General features: G+C 47.3%; 1 protein-coding gene across 7 annotated transcripts in view; it reads right to left on the bottom strand.

The window, feature by feature from the left end:
- SBNO1 (strawberry notch homolog 1) overlaps positions 1–15,193 on the bottom strand; it is a 79,374-nt gene extending 64,181 nt beyond the window's left edge. For 3 of the 7 annotated variants that reach the window (XR_009209075.1, XM_032168373.2, XM_032168377.2), the window contains exons 1-2: positions 15,032–15,185; positions 935–1,066 (exon numbers count right to left, since the gene is read on the bottom strand). Coding sequence is in view for 6 of the 7 variants with exons in the window: in XM_032168373.2 (XP_032024264.1) it covers positions 935–1,066 (132 nt within the window). In the remaining variant the exon portion in view is untranslated. Of the gene's footprint in view, positions 1–934; positions 1,067–8,712; positions 8,757–14,626; positions 14,633–15,031 lie in introns of those variants that run through there. The other 4 variants (XM_058425651.1, XM_058425652.1, XM_032168374.2 and 1 more) reach the window with 3 other exon arrangements.
- Positions 15,194–22,566: the final 7,373 nt, after the last annotated feature.

The following is a 22,566-nucleotide window of genomic DNA, read 5'->3' as shown; positions in this document are numbered from 1 at the left end:
TCGGCCTCCAGAGTGTGGTTACAAGTGACCACCCCGCCCGCCAGCCAGAATTTAGTTTTGTTTCAGAGAGAAGAATATCCCTAAATAATTAAACAACTATTAAGGAAATTAAAGATAACTCCCATAAGAATGCTAAACATCTCTTACACTGTCTGTACATTTATAATAATATCAAAGCAAAAAATAATGTTTCGGTTTTCATTATTTTCTGCCTCATAAATCAAAATGAATACTCAACATAAAAATAACATTCGGCCGGGCACAGTGGCTCACGCCTATAACTCCAGCACTTTGGGAGGCTGAGGCAGGCAGATCACAAGGTCAGGAGTTCGAGACCAGCCTGAACAACATGGTGAAACCCCATCTCTACTAAAAATACAAAAATTAGCCAGGTGTGGTGGCCTACACCTGTAATCCCAACTACTCAGGAGGCTGAGGCAAGAGAATTTTGAACCCAGGAGGCAGAGGTTGTAGTGAGCTGAGAATGCGCCACTGCACTCCAGCCTGGGTGACAGAGCAAGACTCCATCTCAAAAAAAAAAAAAAATTAACACATGTATTTAAAATTAAGGCTTCACATGTATATCTAAAATTGGGCCAAGCTTGGCTCGCACCTGTAATCCCAACACTTTGGGAGGCCAAGGTGGGCAATTGCTTGAGCTCAGGAGTTCAAGACCAGCCTGGGCAACATGGCAAACACTGTCTCTACAAAAAAGACAAAAAATTAGCGGGATGTGGTGGCATGTGCCTATAGTCCCAGCTACTTGGGGGGCTGAGGCAGAAGGATGGCTTGAGCCTGGGAGGTTGAGGCTTCAGTAAGCCATGACTGCACCACTGCACCCCAGCCTGGGCCACAGAGTGAGACCATCTTAAAAAAAAAAAAAAATACTGTAAGCGGAAAGCACTAAGAAAGAGAGGCTTTGTAAAACTCTTACCTGCTGAACTGACGGGGTAGGCATTGGAGTTGCAAGCCCTGCATCTCCACCATCAATATCAAAGAGGTCATTCGGACTAATTCCACTCTCACTCAAAGCAGCAAGCAATAAATCTTGCCCTGGTTCCACCATCTTTAAAATGAAATATTAAATATTAACATAAAAAACAAAAAGTGACAAATATTAACTCCCCTCTAAATATAAACAATCCAACAATCTCTACTAGACCCATTCATTCAATATTAATGAAGAACCTGCCATGTGTCAGGCAAAGAGGATAAAAGAGAAACAGTCTTCAATCCCAAGCTCACTCTAAAATAGAAAGGATAGACAAGTACATAAATCATAGCACAAGTATACATCTACAAAAGGCTACGGGAACAGAGAAGAAAATAATGAACTTTGTGGAAGCAGAGATGTTATAAAGATGACAATGCAGCAGAGCATCAGGGAATCATCAGGTGGACAAGGATCCTCTGGACTACGCATTCAAAACATGGAGGCATGAAAGAATTTGACACACTTTAAAAACTATGGCTGGAGGCCAGGTGCAGTGGCCCACACCTGTAATCCCAGCACGCTGGGAGGCAAAGCCAGGTGGATCACCTGAGTTCAGAAGTTTGAGACCAGCCCGGCCAAAATGGTGAAACCTTGCCTCTACTAAAAATACAAAAATTAGCCACATGTGGTGGCGGGTGCCTGTAATCCCAGCTTCTCTGGAGGCTGAGGCAGGAAAAACCGCTTGAACCAAGAGGTGGAGGTTGCAGTGAGCCAAGATTGTGCCACCGCACTCCAGCCTGGGTGACAGAGCGAGACTCCATCTCAAAAAAAAAAAAAAAAAGAAAACCTCTGGAGTTAATTCAACAAGGGTATGGAAGCTCAGAACAGAAGAATGGGGCTCAGGCAGGAAATGGCAAGAGATGAAGGTATCACCTACAGCCTTGTACACCACGCTGGAGAGTTCACTTGCTCCTGTGGGAAACAGGGATTACTAACAAGTTTTCCGACTGAGGACTACTTGACACAGCAGATTTGTGATTTAGAAAGATTACTCATCTGGGCACCGTGGCTCAAGTGTGTAATCCCAGCACCAAAGTGGAGGTGCAGGAGGTTAGCTTGAGGCCAGGAGTTCAAGACCTGCCTAGAGATCCCATATCTACAAAAAAAAAAATGTTTAAATTAGCCGAGTGTGGTGGTGCATGCCTGTAGTCCCAGCTACTTGGGAGGATCGCTTGAGCCCAGGAATTGGAGACTGCAGGGAGCTGTGATTGCACCATTGCACTCCAGCCTGGGCTACAGAGTAAGACCCCCCCCCACCCCGCACCCGACTCAACTCAGTAAAGAAAGAAAAAAATAGAAGGATTACTCAACAGCAATGTGGAAACAAACTAAGAGGGGGCAGAAGACCAGCAGCAGAAAGACATCTTGGGAAACTGACATAGCTGACCAGGAGAGAGATGTATCATAACTGTATGGGGCAGAGAGAAAGAAGGGGAAATGGAATCCAAGATATTTAGGGAGCTAAATCCATCAGATTTAGCTTAAATAAAAACTCAGAATGGAAGCGAGAATATGAAGCACGTCAGAGAAAAATATGAGCTGATGAATGGTTAGAGTCAGGCCAAGAGAAAATAAAAAATAAACGTTGAGCCCGGAAGACCTGAAGGATGAGTTCTATGGAGTTTGCCGGGGTAGGGGGCTAAAGCCAATTTAAAGCAAGTAGACAGATTTTAGTTTGGAGGTTTTTCCAACTACAATCTCAGGGGCCAGACTAAAGTATTCTGCTGCCATGGATATTTACCCATTTTATAGGGGGGAAAAAGAGCTTTCTAAATTTTAACTTTTCTCACTAATTTCTCTGAAATAACCGATTTACATATACAAACATGAAAAATCTGTACTCAGAAAACTAATTTCATGTTACATAATAATTTTCAGCTAGTCCATTTGTTCTCAGACTGTGATAAAATCAAGTGTCAGTGTTTCATGATGTCCTACAAAAATGGCATTAGCCAAGAGCACGATGAGCATGACTACGCAGTTTCGCTCTTGGCTCACTGCAACCTCTGCCTTCCGAGCTGATGCTCCTGCCTCATCCTCCCAAGTAGCGCCCACCAACACACCTGGTTAATTTTTGTATTTAGTAGAGACAGGGTTTCACGATGTTGGCCAGGCTGGTCTCGAACTCCTGACCTCAGGTGAACCACCCACCTTGGCCTCCCAAAGTGCTGGGATTACAGGCCGTGAGCCACTGTGCCCGGCCTGAGCATGACTTCTAGCATGTAAGAACTGCTTCAGATGAAAGCATTTAACAAAGAAACCCTCTACTGTGTCTATGTCACCTACGTTTGTGTATCATTTAGACAGATGTTCTAATGGAAACATGAGTGAGTTTAAGGTGAAAACCAGATATCCAGAATGAAACAGAGGGCAGACCACTGTGTAGAAGGGTGGGAGGAAACACAGACACCCCAAAGGAGATTTTTTGGAGACGGAGTCTCGCTCTGTCACCCAGGCTGGCGTGCAGTGGCGTGATCTCGGCTCACCACAACCTCCGCCTTCCAGGTTCAAGCAATTCTCCTGCCTCAGCCTCCCGACTAGCTGGGACTACAGCCGCCCGCCACCATGCCTGGCTAATTTTTTGTATTTTAGTACAGATGGGTTTTCACCGTGTTGCCCAGGCTGGTCTTAAACTTCTGGGCTCAGGCAATCCGTCCGCCTCAGCCTCCCAAAGTGCTAGGATTACAGGCGTGCACCACCGTGCCCAGCCTCCCAAAGGAGATTTCTCCATAATTTTCCAGAAAAAGGAAAAGCAACCTGAGGAAAAAAACCATTTTGGGCAGGGAGTGAGGAAGGAAGGAAACAAGCCTAGCACCGTGTTAAATTCTTCATAAACATTACCATACTCAAGCCCAACACAACCCTGAGTGAGATAGGTAATATAATTTAAGAGCTGAAACTGAGGGTCAGAAAACTTAAATCATCTACCGAAGTTCACTCACGCAGAAGTGGTAAAGATTAGAAACTAGATAGTTCAAACTCCCAAAGTCCATGAAGTTTTCTTTCCAATGAGTAGATAAAGTTGATGTTGGTAAACTATGATGTTTCATTATTTTATTTCAGAATATACGCCAGATTGAGATTAAAACTGGAGGGGGAATAAGGTATCAGACAGCAAGATATAAATAACATGAATGAACTGAATGACAGAGGAAACAGGAGAAATGTCCCAATATAGATTTCAAATAAAGTTGTTTGCCTGATGACTTGATTAAAAAAAAAAGACCAAGTTAACTAATTTTTCTAATATAGACACATTTGATCATACTTTTACAAATTATCTTACTGCATAATACGAACAAGTACCTAGAGCTCTAAATCAATGCTTTTAACATTTTCAATCCATAAAATACTTCATTAAGACCAAAATAGGGTCTTGGCCCACCAGCTACAGATAATCTTGACCCAGATTAATAGAACTCTGGAGACTATCGAAATGTCATCTCTTTAAAATAAATACTGGAAATGATTTATTTACATTTGAAACAGAAGTACATTGCTTTAATCCAGTGACTTCCGAAACTACAGACCACAGAGCTCCTGCAGGCCACAGGATCCATCAGTCCATGAGCTATACACCAAGCCCTATCTAATAATATTCAAAAGTGTAGAGATACCATTAGTCAATGAAATGCATATTCACTGCAAAGTATTATTCACTTCATGAGAGCTTTCTGAAATGTTTTCTTAACAATGAGCATTTAAGTACAAAAAAATTTTATTGAGAAACTTTTTGATGATCACGTAAGAAAGATAGCAACAGTTATAAATAACATTATCAGTGACCAGCTTAGAACTCACTCATAGGAATCACAATTTGACTTAGCCATTCCACAGTGTATACTTATATATACCAAAACATGTTATACACCATACAGACAATTTTTACTGGTCAATTAAAATAAGTAACAATTTAAGACCCTTGGCTGGGCGCGGTGGCTCACGCTTGTAATCCCAGCACTTTGGGAGGCCGAGGCGGGCGGATCACGAGGTCAGGAGATCGAGACCACGGTGAAACCCCGTCTCTACTAAAAATACAAAAAATTAGCCGGGCGTGGTGGCGGGCACCTGTAGTCCCAGCTGCTCGGAGAGGCTGAGGCAGGAGAATGGCGTGAACCCAGGAGGCGGAGCTTGCAGTGAGCCGAGATTGCGCCACTGCACTCCAGCCTGGGTGACAGAGTGAGACTCCGTCTCAAAAAAAAAAAAAAAAAAAAGACCCTCAAATCTGATGAATGACCTCGGAATAATAATGTCTGTAAAAGACACTGTCTTTTACCAAGCTATTAATGAAAGAGATTTTAATCCTACTATATATCTTATACATAAATTGAATACTAAGAATCATTTCTCAGCCAAACAGGCACAAATTCTCTATTTGTTCTTTTTTTGCAGCGTGAAGGAGGGAAAGGAGATAGAGAGAGAACATCTATCCCATTCTCTAACTCCATTAGGCAAAACCCTTAGTATGTAATCATATTTCTATTCAGAAACTATTACAGACTCACAGAATTTTGGTGCTCAAGCAGAGAAAGCCCTTAAAAACTTGTATTAGCCAATCTCCTCCTCATTTTACAAATAAGACCTATTCATAGGAGGAAAAACATTTTCACTTTGAAGCCACAAAGCACCATATAAGTGCTAAATACTGTTAGGTACAAGAGAACTGTGTCAGTGTGTCTACAAAGGAATTCATAGACCTCAGATGACATTTACCATGGAGCAATCTAACAAATCCAAGTTACTAACCACAGAAGGTCTTTCTCTCAAACAATGGACAAAAAGATTTCAATTTTTATCATAAATACATTTGAAAGCTGGGTGCGGTGACTCACGCCTATAATCCCAGCACTTTGGGAGGCTAAGGAGGATCACTTCAGTCCAGAAGTTTGAAACCAGCCTGGGCAACAAAGGGAGACCTTGTTTCTTTTTCTTTTCTTTTTTTTTTTTTTTTTTTTTGAGACAGAGTCTTGCTCTGTTGCCCAGGCTGGAGTGCAGTGGCGCGATCTCAGCTCACTGCACCCTCCGCCTCCCAGGTTCAAGCAATTCTCCTGCCTCAGCCTCCCAAGTGGCTGAAACTACAGGCCCACACCACCATACCCAGCTAAATTTTGTATTTTTAGTAGAGATAGGGTTTCACCACGTTGGCCAGGATGGTCTCGATCTACTGACCTCGTGATCCGCCCGCCTGGGCCTCCCAAAGTGCTGGGATTACAGCATAAGCCACCATGCCCGGCTGAGACCCTGTTTCTTAAAAATAAAAAAAAATAATAAAAATAAAAAAACGCTGGGCGCAGTGGCTCACCTGAGGTCATGAGTTTGAGACCATCCTGGCCAACGTGGTAAAACCCCGTCTCCTCTAAAAATACAAAAAATAGCCGGGCGTGGTGGTGGGCGCCTGTAATCCCAGCTTTTCAGGAGGCTGAGGCAAGAGAATCACTTGAACCCGGGAGGCGGAGGTTGCAGTGAGCCAAGATCACAGCACTGCACTCCAGCTTGGGCGACAGAGCAAGACTCCGTCTGCAACAAAAAATAAAAACAAACCTCGAAAAATTAATTGGGTGCAGTGACATGCGCCTGTGGTCCCAGCTACTTGGAAGGCTGAGGCAGGAGGATCCCTTGAGCCTAGCAGGTCGAAGCTGCAGTGAGGCATGTTCATGGCACTGCATTGCAGGCTGGGTGACAGAGACAGACCCTGTCCCAAAAAAATGAAAAATAAGCAAATGCATTTGAAAACATGACCTATTTCAAAACAGTACGCCTATGAAAACTTCTATGATAAGTAAGACACAAAGACACAGTAGTAGAGAAAAACTAAGAGCTAGTTTTGGCAGGAAGAGAATACTGAGAAACGATAGCCAACCAGAAGAATGAAAGGATATAGTTCCCATTCAGAATACCAACACAGAAAGTTACCAAGGGGGACAAGGTTCCTCTTGCTCAGATCTAAAACCAATCTCTACAGCTCTGAGCAGACATGAGGGATATGTCCACAATAGCAGTAGCACACCACAGTGGCTGAGGAGACTATGGAGTCGGACAAAATACCTAGGTTCAAATACTGGCTGCATTGCCCACTAGTAGTATGATATGGTCAAGTGAGAACCTCTCTGACTCAGTTTCCTTATCTTAAAATAATACAAACAGAACTTCCTTCATAGGATTGCTGTGTGAAGTAAATGTGATACTACCTGGAGTAAATGTTAGCTACTAGCTAGCTACTATCATTTTTATACATATTAGTATTTCATCCAAAAAAGATGTTTACTCCCATATCACTGATTCAGCACTTTATTCCTCAGAATACAAACTTTGTTAGCAATCCATTAAATAATTAACTTTCATACTAGTCTTTGGGTTTTTCTGTTTGTTTTTCTGAGATGGAGTCTCGTTCTGTCACCCAACCTGGAGTGCAATGGCACAATCTCGGCTCACTGCAACCTTGAGTCCGCTCCCCCCGGGTTCAAGTGATTCTCCTGCCTCAGACTCCAGAGTAGCTGGTATTATAGGCGAGTGCCCCCACACCCAGCTAATTTTTTTGTATTTTTAGTAGACACGGGGTTTTACCATGTTGGCAAGGCTGGTCTCAAACTCCTGACCTCAAGTGATCCACCTGCCTCGGCCTCCCACAGTGTTGGGATTACAGGCATGAGCCACCGTGCCCTGCCCATATTAATTATATAAAATACTAGTTCCTTTTTATCTAAAAGTGTTACTGCTACACATCCAACTTGACCAATCAGTTACTAAACTTAGAATAAACTGGTGGACATTTTTAAATGTGCATGGATACTATCACTTAGCAAATATCTTCACCTTAGCTAATAACAAAAAGGATTTTTTTCTCCTTAGAGTGCTAAGCATGTCTGATTCGAGATTCAGCTTTATCTGTGTTTTTATGCAGCTGTGATATGACTAACATTTAGTTTAAGAATTTTAAGATAATGATCCAGTTAGAGATACAGTTCATCAACAAATATTAAGTGTCTACTGTGTGCAGTAGACACTTAAGAACATCAGGAGAAAGAAACAGCAGTTACAAAGTTAGTTTACAAGAATTTCCTTTACCTAAAATAATGTAATCTGGGCTGGGCACGGTGGCTCGTGCCTGTAATTCCAGCACTTTGGGAGGCCCAGGCAGGCAGATCACTTGAGGTCAGGAGTTCGAGACCTGACAAGCCTGGTCAACATGGTGAAACCCCATCTCTACTAAAAATACAAAAATTAGCCGGGCATGGTGGCGTGCCTGTAATCCCAGCTACTCCAGAGGTTGAGGCAGGAGAATCACCGGAACCCAGGAGGTGAAGGTTGCAGTGAGCTGAGACTGCACCACTGCACTCCAGCCTGGGCGACAGAGTGGGACTCCGTCTCAAAACAACAAACAACCAGGCAAGGTGGCTCACGCCTGTAATCCTAGCACTTTGGGAGGCTGAGGCGGTCGGATCACGAGGTCAAGAGATTGAGAGCATCCTGGCCAACATAATGAAACCCCATCTCTACTAAAAATACAAAAATTAGCTGGGTATGGTGGCGGGTGCCTGTAGTCCCAGCTACTCGGAAGGCTGAGGCAGGAGAATAGCTTGAACCCGGAAAGTGGAGGTTACAGTGAGCCGAGGTCTTGCCACTGCACTCCAACCTGGCGAAAGAGGAGACTCCATCTCAAAAACAAACAAACAAAACAACAACAACAAAGAATGCAATCTGTACTTTTCAACACCTACTGTTCATAGGACCTTGCTTGGTAAAGTACTCCCCACTGCAAAACCTATAGGAAGAAGATATTTACAAAGGAATGTGCAAATTATATACAAAGCCACAAAAGTCCTTTAACAAAAGCAATACACAAATAATTGAGTTGGGGGGAATTAAACAACTTTCTTGATTATCACTAGTCAAATTCAGATGGTCAATTGTCTTGATTCTCACTACAGGCTGAGTTTCCCATATCTGAAACTTGGAACCAGAAGTGACTCAGGGTTTTTTTGGATTTTGGAATACCTGTACATACATAATGAAATATCTTAGCCGGGCGCGGTGGCTCACGCCTGTAATCCCAGCACTTTGGGAGGCCGAGGCGGGCGGATCACAAGGTCAAGAGATCGAGACCATCCTGGCTAACACAGTGAAACCCCGTCTCTACTAAAAATACAAAAAATTAGCCGGGCGAGATGGCGGGCGCCTGTAGTCCCAGCTACTCGGGAGGCTGAGGCAGGAGAATGGCGTGAACCCCGGGGGGCAGAGACTGCAGTGAGCCGAGATCGCGCCACTGCACTCCAGCCGGGGCGACAGCGAGACTCTGTCTCAAAAAAAAGAAAAAAAAAAAAAGAAATATCTTAGAGACTGGACCCAAGTCTAAACACAAAATACTCTTATGTTTCATATACACCTGATACACATAGCCTGAAGATAATTTTATACAGTACCTTAAAATGTGCATGAAACAAAGTTTTGACTACATTTTGGACTGTGATCACTCGCGTGAGGTCAAGAGTGGAATTTCCCACTTGTGGCATCACGTCAGTGCTGAAAGTTTCAGATTTTGAACATTTCAGATTTTGAATCTTCAGATTAGGGACGCTCAACCCATATATGGGTGGGTTTTTTTCTTTTAACTTTCAAGATAACCCATGAGTATCAAATGCTACCCATTATCCCTTTGTCACAGTTAATAAACTAAGGCTTAGAAAAATGAAATACAGGCCAGGTGCGGTGGCTCATGCCTGTAATCCCAGCACTTTGTGAGGCCGAGGCAGGCGGATCACGAGGTCAGGAGATCAAGACCATCCTGGCTAACACGGTGAAACCCCATCTCTACTAAAAATACAAAAAATTAGCCGGGCGTGGTGGCAGGCGCCTGTAGTCCCAGCTACTGGGGAGGCTGAGGCAGGAGAATGGCGTGAACCCGGGAGGCGGAGCTTGCAGTGAGCCGAGATTGTGCCACTGCACTCCAGCCTGGGTGACAGAGCGAGACTCCGTCTCAAAAAAAAAAAAAAAAAATTAGCTGGGCCTGGTGGCACACACCTGTAATCCCACTTACTCGAGATGCTGAGGTGGGAGAATCACTTGAACCCAGAAGGCAGAGGCTGCAGTGAGCCGAGATTGCACTCCTGTGCTCCAGACTGGGCAACAGAGGGAGACTCCGTCTCAAAAAAAAAAAAAAAAAAAAAAAAAAAAAAAAAAAAAAAAAAATATATATATATATATAGATAGATAGAGAGAGAGAGAGAGAGAGAGAGTTGTATGTGTATATGTATACTAGGTCACAATGTAAACCGCATTTCTTACTGTGGGATGCAATAAAAATATTTGAAAAGTATGGCTGTAATCTATATATTGCCTCCCAATAAATAAGTTAATTTGATAGGTTTCACACCATATCTTTTTCATAAAAGAGAATTCCTGATCTTTAACAGCCCATCCTTTCCATTTAAGGAAATTTCAGTGGTATCCCTAAGGCTGTCTTAACACTTGATGAGTTCAAGCCACAACAAATTACATCTGTCAATCAGCATATAAAAACAAAGACAACTGCAAAAACTTTAGGATTACATCATTTTAGATAGTTATTAACTGGTATTTAATGCTAAAGTAATTACTCTTAAAAATTATCTTTGGCCAGACATGGTAGCTCAACCCTGTAATCCCAGCAGTCTGGGAGGCCAAGCTGGTTGGTCACCTGAGGTCAGGAGTTCGAGACCAGCCTGGCCAACATGATGAAACCCTGTCTCTACTAAAAACACACAAAAAAATTAGCCAGGCATGGTGGTGGGTGCCTGTTAATCCCAGCTACTTGGGAGGCTGAAGCAGGAGAATCGCTTGAACCTGGGAGGCGGAGCTTGCAGGTGAGCCAAGGTTGCGCCATTGCACTCCAGCCTGGGTGACAAGAGTGAAACACCGTCTCAATAAAAAAAAAAAAAAAAAAAAAAAGATGTATCTTTACACCAACTTTAGAAAGGCAAGGCATAGGAACCTACAGAGCCCCATGGAATGTGAGGTTACTCAGTAGGACTAGTCCTGCGTGTTCTCCATCTTCACAGGTGGCAAGTCACAAATCGAAGCTCAATTTAGATGCTAAGAAATGCCCAAACATATCTGCAGCTAAACTCTGAGGCAAACCACTTCTTTTTTTCTTTTGAGACGGAGTCTCTCTCTGTCACCCAGGCTGGAGTGCAGTGGCGCAATCTCGGCTCACTGCAACCTCTGCCTCCCGGGTTCAAGCGATTCTCCTGCCTAAGCCTCCAGAGTAGCCTGGATTATAGGCCCAGATCACCACACCCAGCTAATTTTTTGTATTTTTAGTAGACAGGGGTTTCATCGTGTTAGCCAGGATGGTCTGGATCTCCTGACCTTGTGATCCACCAGCCTTGGCCCCCCAAAGTGCTGGGATTACAGGCGTGCACCACCAAGCTCGGCCGAGGCAAACCACTTTTTAAAGCATAAAACGAATCTGCATGCTGCCCCTTTTTAAATAGTACTTTCAGTAAGGCACTTAAAACCTACAGGCTGGGCACAGTGGCTCACACCTGTAATCCCAGCACTTTGGGAGGCCAAGGCGGGCAGATCACGAGATCAGGAGATAGAGACCATCCTGGCCAACATGGTGAAGCCCCGTCCCTATTAAAAATACAAAAATTGGCCGGGCGCAGTGGCTCACGCCTACAATCCCAGCACTTTGGAAGGCCGAGGCAGGCAGATCACGAGATCAAGAGATTGAAACCATCCTGGCCAAAATGGTAAAACCTCACCTCTACTAAAAAAACAAAAATTAGCCAGGCGTGGTGGCACACGCCTGTAATCCCAGCTACTTGGGAAGCTAAGGCAGGAGAATCGCTTGAACCTGGGAAGTGGAGGTTGCAGTGAGCAGAGATCACACCACTGCACTCCAGCCTGGGCAACAGAGTGAGACTCCGTCTCAAAAAAATAAAAAATTTTTTAAAAGGCTGGGCACGGTGGCTCATGCCTGTAATCCCAGCACTTCGGGAGGCGGAGATGGGTGGATCATCTCAGGTCGGGAGTTCAAGAACAGCCTGATCAACATGCAGAAACCCTGTCTCTACTAAAAATACAAAGTTAACCAGGAGTGGTGGCTCATGCCTGTAATCCCAGCTACTCAGGAGGCTGAGGCAGGAGAATCGCTTGAACCGGGGAGGCGGAGGTTGCAGTGAGCCGAGATCGTGCCATTGCACTCCAGCCTGGGCAACAAGAGTGAAACTCCATCTCAAAAAATATATAAATAAATAAATAAAAATACAAAAATTAGCTGGGCGTGGTGGTGTGTACCTGTAATCCCAGCTACTCAGGAAGCTGAGGCAGGAGAATCACTTGCACCAAGGAGTGGGAGGGTGCAGTGAGCTGAGATCACCCCACTGCACTCCAGCCTGGTGACAGAGCGAGACAGTCTAAAAAAAAAAAATAAATAAATACAAAATTGCCTCACATACAATCACATTCAATGAATGAATGAATGGTAGGCCACTAACTCAGTGTCTCCCCTTCAGCAACTAAAGTGAAGTTTTATTTAAGATTCTGAGGCCGGGCGCGGTGACTCACACCTGTAATCCCAGCACTTTGGGAGGCCGAGGCAGGCGGATCAGCAGGTCAGGAGTTCAAAACCAGCCTGGCCAATATGGTGAAACCCTGTGTCTACTAAAAATACGAAAATTAGCCGGGCATGGTGGCACGCGCCTGTAGTCCCAGCTACTAGGGAGGCTAAAGCAGAACAATCGCTTGAACCCAGGAGGCCGAGGCTGCAGTGAGCCAAGGTTGTGACACTGCACTACAGCCTGGGCGACAGAGCGAGACTCCACCTCAAAAAAAAGATTCTGACGGGGGGCCAAGGGTGGTGGCTCACGGCTGTAATTCCAGCACTCTTGGAGACAGAGGTGAGTGGATCACTTGAGGTTATTAGTGTGAGACCAGCCTGGCCAACATGGCGAAACCCCTTTCTGCCAACTATATAAAAAAATTAGCCGGGTGTGGTGGCACATGCCTGCAATCCCAGCTACTAGGGAGACTGAGGCAGGAGAATCGCTTGAACCCGGGAGGCAGAGGTTGCAGTGAGCCGAGTTCATACCACTGCACTCCAGCCTGGACAACAGAGCAAGACTCCGTCTCAAAAAAAAAAAAAAAAAAAAAAAGATTCTTAAGGAGCCAGGCACAATGGCTCATGCCTGTAATCCCATCACTTCGGGAAGCGGAGGCCAGAAGACTGCTTGAGGCCAGTAGCTGCCTCCCAACATGGTGAGACCCCCGCCTCTCCACAAAAAAATAAAAAAAATCAGCTGCTGTAGTGGTGCACATCTGTACTCCCAGCTACTCAGGAGGCTGAAGTGGGACGATCGCTTGAGCCCAGGAGTTCAAGCTGCAGTGAGCTATGACCACATCACTGCACTCCAGCTTGAGCAACAGAGTGGGACCCTGTCTCAAAAATTAAAAAATAGCATAAATATTCTAAACGCAATCATATGGAATAAGTTGGAATGGAAAATAAAAAGCAGAAACCAGAGGAAAAAAGTAAAGTCGTCTCCCATCGGAAAAATTTTGGAAACAACTTCTTTAAAAGATGAGAGAAAATGTTCCCTTGCTTGCAAAATTAATGTCCCATTCAAGTCACCAGTAGGAAATTCTGCTATCTTCTGTGCAACGATGATAGCTTTCCCTAAGCTTATGAAAATCAATTCTGATTGATAGAAAATATGGTGGAAAATAGAATCCCTCTGTACCGTCAGCTCGTAGAATTATCTGAAAGTGTTAAGTCAATTCCTGCTAGGGCACTCCGGATTTGACAGCTCTCTGTACCCTCCTGGCTGACTCTTTAGAAGCCATATACCATCCCTAATTCTGGCTGTCTGGAATATATGAAACATTTAACTCAACATAAAATGATAATAGTCAACTTTCAAAGGTCAAAGGGGACCAGTTTATAACCTTCCCTCAACACGTGTTCAGTACAAACTTCCGGGTGCACTTACAATTGGCTGCGCAATTCAATGGATAAAAACGTTGCTTTATTTGTCTCTCATTTTCTGGCCCGTTCTTTTCCCACGTTTCTCAACCAGTGACTCCCCAAAACAAAAGCCTCCCACAGTAAACCGAGCACGCACATAAAAAGAGCTTCTCTGTGCGAGGATCAAGTTAGTGGTCCGCAAACATTAACCAAACAGAAGCACAAAGCAGGGGTGGGAAGGGGAGGAGCTGGATGCCAGGGTCAGGAAAGAAACAATCAGAAGGGTTTAGGAACATCCAAATCTCCTCAGCGGTTAAACTGACCCCAAACCACTTCTGGGAAACCACCGGTATCTACTGCTTTGAGGAACTCTGGATGCTCCTTATGCCAAACGCTCTCAAAGTAAGCAAATCCCCAACTGCCGTTCCCCTCCATGGGTAATTCTTAGGGTCTGGGAGGTGAGCTCGCCCGCCGAGGCAGAACTACGCGAGTCGCCTGGAGAGGCGTGAAGGGAGCCTGCACGTGTCCCCCGCGGCTTCCCACCTCCCCAAGAGTGGGGCATGCGCGAGACCGCCGGTGTGGGGTTCAGATTTAGGAAGGACGACCCCGTCGCCTGCCTCCCTCCCTCGCCCAGAGCCAGGAGCAATGCTGGGGCAGGAGAGAGGACTTGGGAAGGATCCGGACCTTACTTTCCCCGCGGGTCCCGGACCCGCAGCCCCCGGGTTGTGAAGCGGAAGCCAAAGGGGCGAAACCAGCAGAGCCGGCGTGCACGGACCCTGCCCCGCGGTCCAACAGGGGTGCCTCCGGCCCGGGACAGCGGGGCTCCCGGAGCCCGAAAGCCCCACGAGCGGCGACAGCAGGGCCCGGCGCTGACGAGAGGAGGAAGCGGGTACAACGGCGCCGCCGTCGGGAACATGCCCCCGAGGGCCCCGGAGCGCGCGGCCGCGGGGGGCGGCAAGCGGCGAGGCCCCAAGCCGGGGCGAGATGGCTGTCCCCCCAGCCTGGCCCCGCACGGCCCCCCGAGGAGGGTGGGAGTGGGAGGCTGTCCGGGAGGGGGAGTGTGGAAGGAGAAACGGGCCAAGGGAAGGACTTACTTTCCCCGCGGGACCCGGCGCCAGGACAGCTCCTCCCGGGAGGTGCGAGTTTGAAGGACCAGAGGCGACTGGAGCGGAGGCGGCGGCGGCGGCGGCAGCAGCGGCGTCCGGCTCTGCCTACCTCCCCGCCGCCATCTTGACGCCCCTCCCCCAGCCCCCCCGCCCCGCCAGGAGGGGCGGGGGAGGGGCAACGGATGAGGCGCCGTGCGCACGCAGCGCCCTCACGTGACTTCCTCCCTCCTCCCCCCCACCCGCCTCTGCGCCCCTCTCCGCCCCGCCTCCCTCCTAGGTGAAGGAAGATAATTTCCCCCCCATCTTGACCACCCCCCAGTTTTCGCCGCCAAAAACGGACTCCGCCGGCTCTCCTTGGCCCGGTACCAGTTGTTGGATCCAAGAGAATTCCGGAACCCAAATGGTCCATTACCGCGGCTCTGGGGTGGGCGAGGGGTGAGGGGGCCGGGTTTCCGAGAAGGGGGAGGGGGAAGGCGAAGGCCACCTAGGAGAGTCACGTGACTACTGTTTCCGCCGGCGCTCACAGAGAGCTCGCGGTAATTCCGTTTCCCCGCCCTTTTTTCCCCGCGGCCTGTCGGGAAGAAGGTCCGCGTGCCAGGGCTATCGGGAGGTCGGCCGGAGGGCCGCGCGCATGCGCCCCGCGTCTGCTTTCAAACTCCGGCTAGGAAGGGCCTGGAGCTATTTTCAGAACCTGTTAGGGTGGGGAGCTACGGCCCGGGAAGTTACCTAGCAGCGTTTCTGTCACTTGGAAAATCTCTTCATTACCTAGTTAGTCCAAGAAAGAAAATGTTTACATATCCATTGCTTGTTAGGCTCGCTCAAAGCACTTTATTGGCAGTGAAACCGCAAGTAATCCGGAGCCCTCGACGCATCCACGGCTAGAATCAGAGCCTAAAGCGTGTGAGCTCGGCCATCCCACGTCTGTCTTCACGCTCACCCGCAAGCCCAACACACCGGGGCTCCCAATTAATGAATACTGAAGAGTAGGGCTGTCCCTACCGCTTCTCACTTCCTTGTTTTCATCTTTTCGTTATTATTAAGCGACCTAACACAATAAACATATTACCTTGTTGGTAACCCTTTTGTAAAGTCATTCTGAAAGTGCTGTTTGACTCCGTTGCTTGGGTAATAAGCACGCCTGGGTGATTCTTGCCCCCTACTGGCTGCGCATCCTACAAGCCTGGTGCTGAAAGCAAACCAAGTAGCTGGAACAGTTGGAGGTTACAGTGTGAACTCTTCCAGAGACAAAGTATTCGCGGAAAGAAAGGAAAAAGTAGGCACAGAAAGAGTAGGAAACTTGGCCGGGCGCGGTGGCTCACACCTGTAATTCTAGCACTTTGGGAGGCCGAGGCGGGCGGATCACGAGGTCAGGAGATCGAGACCATCCTAGCTAACACGGTGAAACCCCGTTTCTACTAAAAATACAAAAAATTAGCCGGGCGAGGTGGCGGGCGCCTGCAGTCCCAGCTACGCGGGAGGCTGAGGCAGGAGAATGGCGTGAACCCCGGGGGGCGGAGCCAGCAGTGAGCTGAGATAGCGCCACTGCACTCCAGCCTGGGCGACAGCGAGACTCCGTCTCAAAAAAAAAAAGAATAGGAAACTTTAGTGTTTGTACACATAAATATGTATTATATATCTGTATACATTTATAAATATTTTTAAAGTGCTAACTAATCGCTTTACTAATTACATTATTTAATCCTCTCACACACATAGAAAAAAAAACCTGTAAAGACAAAAATAAAAAATATTTTAGGCTGGGCGCAGTGGCTCACGCCTGTAATCCCAGCACTTTGGGAGGCCGAGGTGGGCGGACCACCTAAGGTCAGGAGTTCGAGACCAGCCTGGCCAACGTGGTGAAACCCCATCTCTGCTAAAAATACAAAATTTAGCAGGGGCGTGGTGGCGGGCACCTGTAATCCCAGCTACTCTGGAGGCTGAGGCAGGAGAATCGCTTGAACTCGGGAGACAGGGGTTGCAGTAGGCCGAGATCGTGCCATTGCACTCCAGCCTGGGTGACGGAGCGAGAATCCGAGATGTGGTGGCTCACGCCTGTAATCCCAACACTGGGAGGCTGAAACGGGGATCTCAGCCAGGAGTTTGAGACCAGACTGGGTAACAAAGTACAACCTCATCTCGACAAAAAAACATTTTTCTTTTTGAGATGGGGTCTCGCTCTGTCGGTCGCCCAGGCTAGAGTGCAGTGGCGCGATCTCGGCTCACTGCAACTTCTGCCTTCTGGGTTCACGCCATTCTCCTGCCTCAGCCTCCCGAGTAGCTGGGACTTTTTTCTTTTTTTTTTTGTATTTTTAGTAGAGACGGGGTTTCACTGTGGTCTCGATCTCCTGACCTCATGATCCGCCCACCTCGGCCTCCCAAAGTGCTGGGATTACAGGCGTGAGCCACCGCGCCTGGCCCAACAAAAAACTTTTAATTAGCCAAGTGTGATATATAGTCCCAGCTACTCAGGAGGCTAAGGTAGGAGAATCACTTGATTGCCAAGAAGTTCGAGGCTACAGTGAGCTATAATCGTGCCACTGCACCAGCCTGGGTAACAAAGTGAAACTCTATTTTTTTAATTTTTTTTTTTTTTTTTGAGACAGAGTTTCACTCTTGTTGCCCAAGCTAGTTTGTTGCAATGCTGTGATCTCAGCTCACTGCAACCTCTGCCTCTCGGATTCAAGCGATTCTCCTGCCTCAGCCTCCAGGGTTCAAGTGATTCTCCTGCCTCAGCCTCCCGAGTAGCGGGGATTACAGGTGCCCACCACCATGCCCGGCTAATTTTTTGTGGTTTTAGTAGAAACAGGGTTTCACCATGTTAGCCAGACTGGTCTCGAACTCCTGACCTCAGGTGATATGCCCGCCTCAGCCTCCCAAAGTGCTGGGATTACATGTGTGAGCTACTGTGCCAGGCCTTATTTATTTATTTGTTTATTTATTTATTTATTGAGACGGAGTCTTGCTTTATCTCACCCAGGCTGGAGTGCAGCAGTGTGATCTTGGCTCACTGCAGCCTCTGCTTCCCAGGTTCAAGCAATTCTCCTGTCTCAGCCTCCCGAGTAGCTGGGACTACAGGCGTGTACCACCACACCCAGCTGATTTTGTATTTTTAGTAGAGATGGGGTTTCCCCATATTGGCCAGGCTGGTCTCAAACTCCTGACCTCAGGTGATCCGCCCACCTCAGCCTCCCAAAGTCCTGGTATTACAGGCATGAGCCACTGCACCTTGCAAAACTCTGTCTGGAAAAAAAAAAAATTCTTAGGCTTGCAACTGACAGTGATGTTTCCACCACATTCTATTGGTTAACAAGGCAGCCAAATTCAGCTTGGGAAAGGCAACACAAGGGTATGACTAGTGAGAAGTGTTGTTCATTGGACGCCACCAAAGTAAATCATAAGGAATTTTGAGGGTGAGGGACCTTTGAGACATCCAATTGGAGATACTTAGGAAGCAATTGAATCCTACAGCTTGGGGATCCAGATGGAGATTAATGTGAGACGGGATAAAACTATACTAGGAGAGGCTGGACACGGTGGTTCACATGTGTGATCCAGGCACTTTGGGAGGCAAAGGTGGGTGGATCACCTGAGGTCAGGAGTTCAAGACCAGCCTTGCCAACATGGTGAAACCCCATCTCTACTGAAAATACAAAGAATAGCCGGGTGTGGTGGTAGGCACCTGTAATCTGAGCTACTTGGGAAGCTAAGGCAGGAGAATCGCTTGAACCCGGGAGGTGGAGGTTGCAGTGAGCCGAGATCATGCCACTGCACTCCAGCCTGGGCAACAGAGTGAGACTTAGTCTCAAAAAAAAAAAAAAAAAATACAACTACGAGAGAATGCAGAGAGGAGAGCCAGGGGCAGAGCTGAGGTTCTGTGTCTAAGAAGTGAGCACCAGGCCAGGTGTGGTGGCTCACGTCTGTAATCCCAGCACTTTCGGAGGCCAAGGTGGGTGGATCACGAGGTCAGGAGTTCAAGACCAGCCTGGCCAACAAGATGAAACCCTGTCTCTACTAAAAATACAAAAAATTAGCCGGGCGTGGTGGTGCACACCTCTAATCCCAGCTACTCGGGAGGCTGAGGCAGGAGAATCACTTGAACACAGGTGGCAGAAATTGCAGTGAGTGGAGATGGCACCATTGCACTCCAGCCTGGGCAACAGAGCAAGACTCTGTCTCCACAACAACAACAAAAAAGAAATGAGCACCGGGCCAGGCACGGTGGCTTACGCCTGTATCCCAGCACTTTGGGAGGCCAAGACAAGAGGATCACAAGGTGAAGAGATCGAGACCATCCTGTCCAACATGGTGAAATCCCATCTCTACTAAAAATACAAAAATTAGCTGGGTGTGGTGGTGTGTGCCTGTAATCCCAGCTACTCAGGAGGCTGAGGTAGGAGAATCACTTGAACTCAGGAGGTGGAGGTTGCAGTGAGCCAAGATCGCACCATTGCACTCCAGCCTGGTGACAGAGCGAGACTCCTCAAAAAAAAAAAAAAAAAAAAAAAAGAAAGTGAGCACCCAGTGAGCCTGAGAAAAGTCAATCAGAGAGGTCAAAGCAGAATCAGGAGAAATTATATCATGGATGCAAGGGAATAGTCATCCCAGCAACACTTCTTCACCCTGGCAGCTGCACTTCTGTGCAATAGCATCAACTATACCCAGTTTGCAGTTTTCCACACACTTGCTGAACTAGCCTCATCACGCCAAATCAGAGCCCCTGTAAAGGTCACCCTCTAATTCAGAGACACTAGCACCAGCAATGTCTAATGCAGCAGAGAGCACCAGTGTGTGGCTGAAGCGTTTATTGGATTATTCAAGATGGCAAACACTGTGGTAGACAGTTATTGTTTTTGACTGCCCAGAATCTATGGTTCTTTCTTCAGAGAGCCTCATCTTAGTTTTATCTCCCTCTCTCAAAGTCCATGTGGTTTGGAGAGCACTAACCATGTCTCATACACATCACTCCAGAATTTAGTGTGCAAGCCAGGTCTAGCTGATTAGAATACTGGATCCACAGCCCGGCCATAGTGATCGATTTGGTGCCAGGCCAGTGAGTCGCAATTCTAGTACTTTGCATTGAAAATATCAGGAAAAGGCCGGGCGCGGTGGCTCACGCTTGTAATCCCAGCACTTTGGGAGGCCGAGGCGGGCGGATCACAAGGTCAGGAGATCGAGACCACGGTGAAACCCCGTCTCTACTAAAAAAAATACAAAAAATTAGCCGGGCATGGTGGCGGGCGCCTGTAGTCCCAGCTACTCGGAGAGGCTGAGGCAGGAGAATGGAGTGAACCCGGGAGGCAGAGCTTGCAGTGAGCCGAGATTGCGCCACTGCACTCCAGCCTGGGCGACAGAGCGAGACTCCGTCTCAAAAAAAAAAAAAAAAGAAAATATCAGGAAAAAGATACCCTCTTGCCTCTGATGTTGCTAAGACAGTGTTGGGAAGTTGGGGCAGAGGCCCTGTGGGGCAGGAGGCTACGCTGATAATGAGGTCAACCCAGAGAACAGCAGGGCAAAGAAGTAGGTGGGATGGGGAGGGACTGGATTCTGATGACATCTGCTGAGTCCTGGGACCCTGTCAAACCTGAAGCGATTTGTAGCCCTGAGCTTTTTTGGTTTTTCGGTTTTTTTTTGTTTTTTTTTTTTGAGACGGAGTCTCACTCCATTGCTCAGACTGAAGTGCAGTGGCATGATCTCAGCTCACTGCAACATCCGTGCCTCCTGGATTTAAGCAATTCTCTGTCTCAGCCTCCCAAGTAGCTGGGACTACAGGCACCTGCCATCATGTCTGGCTAATTTTTGTATTTTTAGTAGAGACGGGGTTTCACCTTGTTGATCAGGCAGGTCTCGAACTCCTAACCTCAGGTGATCCACCCACCTCGGCCTCCCAAAGTGCTGGGATTACAGGTGTGAGCCACCGTGCCTGGCCCTGGTTTTCTTTTTATAGAGACAAGGTCTCACCATGTTGCCCAGGCTGGTCTCTAACTCCTGAGCTCAAGTGATCCTACTACTCTGGCCTCAGAAAGTGCTGGGATTACGGATGGGAACCACTGTGCTCAGCCTTAACTTTTTTGATATAAGAGTCAATACAGGGGGGAAGGAGGAGGGAGGAGGGATAGCATTAGGAGATATACCTAATGTAAATGACGAGTTAATGGGTGCAGCACACCAACACGGAGCATGTATACATATATAACAAACCTGCACGTTGTCCGTATGTACCCTAGAACTTAAAGTATGGTTAAAAAAAAAAAAAAAAGAGTCAATACAAAAAAAAAAAGAAAACTAGAGTCAACACAGGCTGGGCGAGGCGCAGTGGCTCACACTTGTAATCCCAGCACTTTGGGAGGCCAAGGCGGGCGGATCACCTGAGGTCAGAAGTTCAAGACCAGCCTGGCCAAGATGGTGAAACCCCGTCTCTACTAAAAATACAAAAATTAGCCAGGCACGATGGCAGGCACCTGTAATCCCAGCTACTCAGGAGGCTGAGGCAGGAGAATCCCTTGAACCCGGCAGGGTGGAGGTTGCAGTGAACCTTGATCGCACCACTGCACTCCAGCTTGGGTGACAGAGTGAGAATCCATCTAAAAAAAAAAAAAATTAGGCGGGCGTGTTGGCGGGCACCTGTAATCCCAGCTACTCGGGAGGGTGAGGCAGGAGAATCACTTGAACCCAGGAGGCAGAGGCTGCCGTGAGCCAAGATCGTGCCACTGCACTCCAGCCTGGGCTACAGAGGGAGGCTCGATCTCAAAAAAAAAAAAAAACAGAGAGTCAATACAGGCCAGGCACAGTGGCTCACTCCTGTAATCCCACCACTTTGGGGGGCCAAGGCAGGTAGATCACCTGGGGTTAGGCGTTCGAGACCAACCTCCCAACATGGCGAAAACCCGTCTCTACTAAAAACCCACACAAAAAAATTAGCTGGGCATGGTGGCGGGCTCCTGTAATCCCAGCTACTCGGGAGGCTGAGGCAGGAGAATTGCTTGAACCCTGGAGGCAGAAATTGCAGTGAGCTGAGATTGTGCCACTGCTCTCCAGCCTGGGTGACAGAGGGAGACTCAGTCTCAAAAAAAAAAAAACAAAAAACCAAAAAAACAACAGGCCAGGGCTGAGTGTGGTGACTCACGCTGGTAATCCCAACACTTTGGGAGGCCAAGGCAGGAGGATTCTTGAGGCCAGGAATTTGAGACCAGCCTGGGCAACATAGTGAGACCCCTTCTCTACAGAAATAAAATCAAGAAAATTAGCTGGGCATGGTGGCACACACGTATGGTCTCAGGTACTCCGGAGGCTGAGGCACAGAATCCCTTGAGCCCAGGAAGTCGATGCTGCAGTGAATCATCTTTGTGCCACTGCATGAACTCCAGCCTGGGTGACAGTGAAATCCTGTCTTGAAAAAATAATAAATAAATTAAAAGTCAATACCTTCCCTCATTTTCTTGAATCAGATTGAGTTGAGTTTCCCTTGTTTACAATCCAAAACAATCTGGAACAATACAGATACTAACTGAATTACAATGTTGAAA

The sequence above is a fragment of the Hylobates moloch genome, unplaced genomic scaffold (genome assembly GCF_009828535.3).
Source record: "Hylobates moloch isolate HMO894 unplaced genomic scaffold, HMol_V3 SCAFFOLD_12, whole genome shotgun sequence".
In the NCBI taxonomy this organism is placed as follows: Eukaryota; Metazoa; Chordata; class Mammalia; order Primates; family Hylobatidae; genus Hylobates; species Hylobates moloch.
Note: the sequence above shows the minus strand (reverse complement) of the source record. Positions and strands in the feature narration are given on the sequence as shown.